The sequence below is a fragment of the Camelina sativa genome, chromosome 10, assembly GCF_000633955.1.
Source record: "Camelina sativa cultivar DH55 chromosome 10, Cs, whole genome shotgun sequence".
Lineage (NCBI taxonomy): Eukaryota > Viridiplantae > Streptophyta > Magnoliopsida > Brassicales > Brassicaceae > Camelina > Camelina sativa.
In genome coordinates this window covers 356,454-361,894 of record NC_025694.1, presented here as the reverse complement: position 1 = coordinate 361,894, position 5,441 = coordinate 356,454, and the positions used below count along the sequence as shown (strand labels likewise).

Sequence of the window (5,441 nt, the reverse complement as noted above, 5' to 3'; positions counted from 1 at the left end):
TATCCGAATTCCCGACTGATATTTATTTATTGTTAATGTTGCGTACAATATTGAACTAATATCTAAGTTGCTGACGGCTGACGCATATTATTACTAATAATGCCGCCTACAATATATATTAAACTGGTTCCTACCAAAAAAAAAAATATATATATTAAACTGGTACACATGAATTCTCCCTGACTAGAAAAAAAACGAACAAACGAAATTCAGAAATAATACAATATTAACCTCGAACGCACATGACTTTTTCCGGACCAATAAAAAGAACACATATGACTTGTTTTTAGAATAATAAAAATGAGAAACAAAAGCTCAGGAAAAAAAATAATAAGACAAACAATGAGTGTTTTCCTCTGTAATGTCAATGTCAAAAATATATGTAATCTAATTTTATTATTCACTCCGTAACATCATTCACTCTAGTTCTTCTTCAGAGTAAATGCTATCCGTAACCATCATTTGAAATACTCCAGTTAAGATACAACATAAGGTTATTGGTGACGCAATATGATGAGAATCAAAATATAGACCGCTAACTCCCCAAATAGATCCAAGCATGACTACAGTAAAAAAACGGGAAGTCCAAAGCTTATCCGTGCCGTAAAGCAATTGAGCCAATGAGATTGCGGCGATAACGACACCAAAAGTAAGGTAAAATACATCCCACCTCTGCCATGTGTAACAGCTATAAAACATAACACGCTTACCATTTGTAAGATAATGGCAAGCCAGTTTTCTCGGGCCTTTGAGACTCGTGTGTGGTCGATACGTGGGGAGAAAACAACAAACCAATCTGAAAACATAAACATACATTGACAAAAATCCAAAGTATCTTAATATAAAATAGCTGAAACTCATTGTCAAAAAAAAAAAAAAGTAGCTGAAACTCATTTTTTCTTTTGCAACCACACTATCCCATCCTCTTGCAACGCCATAGATCGAAATGATTGCAACCTTAAGCAATACTGCTCGTGTGATCACATCATTTACGCCTACAATCATATTTTTGTCTGAAGGTCTCGCCACAACTTCGTCTGAGGCATCCGACATCGTACTACTTAAACTTCTTGTCGTTTATATAATTCTCTAGGAAAGCCCGGAAGATAAACGATGCAAATTTGGTTTCCTGTTTTTTTTTTTCTTTCAACTCTACATATTTACTTAGTTATTATATACAGGAGAAAGAAAGAAAAGAAAAAAAAATCCATGGAATAGAAAATTTAGTTTTCGAATCTTCAACATAGAAGTTACAATATCTTGAAAATTATATATTTAATACATGGAACACACGTGTTTAAAGAAAGAAAAAGGTTTAAATAATTCTGTGTAGTTTTATTATTTGAGATAAATCCTTATTTTTAAGATCTATAAAGCCACTAATGTGTATCTCTCAATTCAAGAGATTGTAACCAAGGCTCAAAAGTGGGGGTTCTAACACATGTCTACTTTTATTATAACCTTTTTAAAACTATTTTACATAAATAAACTATGAGGTATGGATATAAATAAAAAATGCTTAATTATTATTAAATTTGGAATTGTATTATTATAAAATGACATGTAAGACTTGTGTTTATCAAAATTTAAGACTTGTCCAATATAGCATACTAGATTCACAAGAATATGTCTTAAAACATTTGATAGTACTTTGGATATCATATTGTTTCCAATGATCTATCATAATGAATTAGTTATCTTGAAATGAATTACTTTGCCTATTAATTCTCAAAGATCACAAATTTATGCAGTTATCCATGGGTTCATAAACAAAATCACCGATGCACATATCGAGAAGAAAATAATCTACGAATATGCTTGGACGATGACATGGTCGATGAACTGATGACGTTTTATAGTGGCGAAAGCGGTGAGAATGGCGGAAGATATAATGATTTCTCAGTCGTATATCAGGTTTCAAAAGCTGGAAGTCGAAACTAGGGACAAAAATAAAGTCATAACATCAAAACCAACTCACGAGCTAACAACACTACTGATTTGTAGACGAAGCAAAAGCCCCTCTTTGTGGTGGCTTTAGTACCTTAAGGGAAACTGATTGTTCACAAATCTCGCAGAAGGACAATCATACGCAATGTGGCCTCTTCCACCACAATTACGACATATCATCAACCGAGCTGTGCAGTGTCTGCTCATATGCCCCACTTGCCGGCAGTTCCTACACACAATGTCTTCCTCGTACTGGTCTCGGTTATAGCCGCCACCAGGATGCACGCCTCTGATCCCACGTGGTCTTCGGTCTCCTGCTAGTCCCTCTGTTTTTGGGCATTTAACAGCAAGGTGACCAGCGACATTACACAGGTTGCACACAGGATCGTCTTTACAGTCACGAGCCAAATGACCAGTCTTCCTGCAGTTGTTGCATGCTTTCTCGTTTGTGCAATCTGCTGCAAAGTGGCCTTGCTTGTAACAGTTGTTGCAGAGTCTAAGGTCTCCAGGTGGGAGCTGGCGAGCTGTGCAGCCTTTAGCTCGGTGTCCGGCTATACCACAGCTGTGACAAATGCCTTCGTTGGTGCAGCTATTAGCCATGTGACCTGGTTCACGGCAGTTCCAACACAACGACTTTGTGGAGCATTCTGATACAATGTGCCTGCCAAGATTTGTAAAGACTCAAATTATAGTTAACCAAATTCACGGATTTCGTACAATGTTGGGCAGAAATAAGCAAATCTAAAGAAACAAAAATGTGTATACATCTATATCAATCTAAAAATGTGAAGCACAAATCCATCTTAGAAACCACCTAAAGATATGATATGGCTCTATTAGCATAAAAATTACCAACAAGTTCACATAACAATCTAAACCAAGTCAAAACATGATGCACAAATGGAAAGATGGAAAAAGTTAGAAAAGGCAAGCAAAAGTACCCACCCAGGAAGGCCACAGTTGTGGCAGATTGAGACATGGGGACAATCTCGAGCAAAATGTCCAGGCCGCTTGCAGTTATTGCATGTATTATCTTGGCTGCAAGAGAATACATACAATGTAGTTGAGGCAACTCCTAAGTTAATTCCTAAAACAAATTTACAAGCATAAAATGATATAGAAGAAGGATTGGTGGAGCTCTCTAAGATGATAAGAAGAGAGATGAGAAACCTGAAACTTGGAATTGGAAGTGAATCTCTTCGATAAGGATCATCACGGTAAGCAAAACGATCTGTATGAATCTTCCTGCTCCTTCTCTCTGCTGAACTCATGGTTGGTCTTCTAATTAAAGACCCACAATTCACAATTCGGAAAATAAAATAAATAAAAAACATCTTCAGACCTTACAAAAATGCAATTCACAATTCGCCACAGCAAAATCATACATTAGTACAAAGTTTATTATACAAACCACCTAACATCGTTTAAGTCTTAGAGGAGGAGACGAACGAACTCGTACGCTAAAACCCTAACATCTCAATCTCGAGCGTAGGAACTAAAACAAAATCGAAAATCTTAACCAACAAAATAAAATCAACCAATTGATCCTTTGAAAAACAAGTATCGAAACTCGATTTCACTGGGGTGGTACCTTACCTCCGACGCGGCGGTGACTGGCAGCTAATCTCCGACGAGAGAGCAGCTTCCTTCGGGCATACGATGAAGCGAATTTGAGACTGAAAAAGAGGAAAATAATGACCTCAGCAATTAGTTTGTTAATAAATGGGCTTTGAAGAAGACCCAATAACAAACTAAACCTACATTGAGCCCATTATGAATTCAAGTTCTTTCCTTTATTTTTGTATGGCCTAATCGGCAAATCCTCCCAAACAATGCTGATCTGCATATAAGGTGTCTTGTCGTGATTCATTACGTACCAATTAGATAAAAAGACATAGATTTGTCAGGGAATCTTATAAGTGCCAACTACTTGTTAGCTATGATATATACTACAATAATATTTTCTACTAATCTTGTAAAAAACATTCGTATCGATTATTACGAGTTGAAATATTACAGTCTAGATCTATACTAAGTCTACTGAATTATTTTTAATCTTACTAAAGAGGAAAGGTACTTTTAGTGGATAGTGGATATGATTTTCGACCAAGTTGATGTCTTGGACATTATGAGATCATATAATTATGGTGTAAAATATTTTGTAAGGGATAAATATCATGTGAGCGTAAAGATAAGATGTTCAGAGGAAAAGAGAAATAATGTGTGAGGATAATGCAAAAAAAAAAAAAAAAAAAAAAAAAAAAATTTGCTATTAAAAAAAAAATTAAAAATTTGAGGGAAAAAAAAAAAGGTTAAATACACAGTCAAACATGGAAGCTTATTTTTCTCGTTAAAAAACCATAATTTGCGCGAAAAAANTATTTCTTACTTTTACACGCCTAACATATAACTAATTACGGTTAAGTTCGGTATGCATAGACTATTCCCAATTTTTCCGATACGGTCCATTCTCAATTGGTGATATAATGGGCCATATGTAATTTTTAACGTATAAGCACGACAAATGTTGTTCTCAACTTCTCATAGATAAATTGGTACATTATTATTTAAAGATTGGGTTCGAATCGATCCACAATATGTCGCGACACCATCTAATATCTCTGACCCTGATGATCATTGAGTTGAAGATTATAAGTAATAGTGAATCAAACATTCAAACCACAGGTTTGAGCCCAGCTTTATCATGATTTAAACTGGAAAAAGTGTTGTGTTTTCACCCCGCTTTTAAACATTTTGTTATTTTTTTAATTAGCGGTGTTTTTACATTGCTTTGGATTACCAGGCGAGTAAGTAATTTGGTTGGCTTTACAAGCATCAAGGCTATATATATATATATATATATATATGCATGTTGCTCATTTAAAGATGATAAATTCGTCTGTAAAATATTTTATGTATGCGAGAATTTAAATGAGACACAGAGTCTTTCGTGGACACTAAAGGCTAAATCATTAGAGGCGAAGCGCTACAACATAGTCGGTAGGAAAAGGAAAAAAAAAAAAAAGAGAGAGAGCATACAATAATAATGTTTTCTTAGTAGTAGTAGGTAACTCACAGAATTATAGTTTAATACTATACACAAACAAGCATAGAAAAATTGTGAATTTGTGTTACTTTCCTTTAGCAGGTTAACGCATTCTGATTTTTTTTTTCTTTCATTATCACTGAGAAAAGCAATATTTTATTATGCTAATCTCGTTGATTATACATTTATACTAATCCTTTTTTATTTTTATTTTCTTTTTTGCCGTCATACTATTTTTAGTATTAAGTAGTCCTGGACGTTCGGGTATTCGGTTCGGTTTTGGATATATCCATTCGGTTCCGGTTAGTTTGGATATAGAGGTTTAGTATCCATTCGGTTAATTTACTATTTCGGTTCGGGTTCGGTTATTTTCGGTTCGGTTCCGGATATCCGAAATAGTGTAATATAAATTTTTAAAATATTATTTAAATAAAATTTGATTATATTT

At 34.6% G+C, this 5,441-nt stretch overlaps 1 protein-coding gene across 4 annotated transcripts; it reads right to left on the bottom strand.

Annotated features, from left to right (window-relative positions):
* LOC104716178 (DNA-binding protein HEXBP) lies at window positions 1,722-3,628 on the bottom strand. Of its 4 annotated transcripts, none has more exons than XM_010433550.2 (5): window positions 3,544-3,628; window positions 3,118-3,228; window positions 2,893-2,985; window positions 2,042-2,608; window positions 1,722-1,937 (listed from the first exon to the last, which is right to left on the bottom strand). In XM_010433550.2, exons 2-5 carry the CDS (start codon window positions 3,216-3,218, stop codon window positions 1,736-1,738), a joined length of 963 nt encoding a protein of 320 aa, XP_010431852.1. In that variant the 5' UTR covers window positions 3,219-3,228; window positions 3,544-3,628; the 3' UTR covers window positions 1,722-1,735. The 4 variants fall into 4 exon arrangements, with proteins under 4 accessions (XP_010431852.1, XP_010431853.1, XP_010431855.1 ...); XM_010433551.2 differs by having other exon boundaries at window positions 3,539-3,622; XM_010433553.2 differs by having other exon boundaries at window positions 3,118-3,225; window positions 3,539-3,622.

Coding starts and splice junctions, on each gene's coding strand:
- LOC104716178 (XM_010433550.2), bottom strand. CDS start 3,218: ATGAGTTCAGCAGAGAGAAGGAGCAGGAAGATTCATACAGATCGTTTT. Junction 2,986..3,117: donor CTTCCAATTCCAAGTTTCAG/GTTTCTCATCTC, acceptor ATTCTCTTGCAG/CCAAGATAATACATGCAATA. Junction 1,938..2,041: donor AACAATCAGTTTCCCTTAAG/GTACTAAAGCCA, acceptor TTTTGTCCCTAG/TTTCGACTTCCAGCTTTTGA.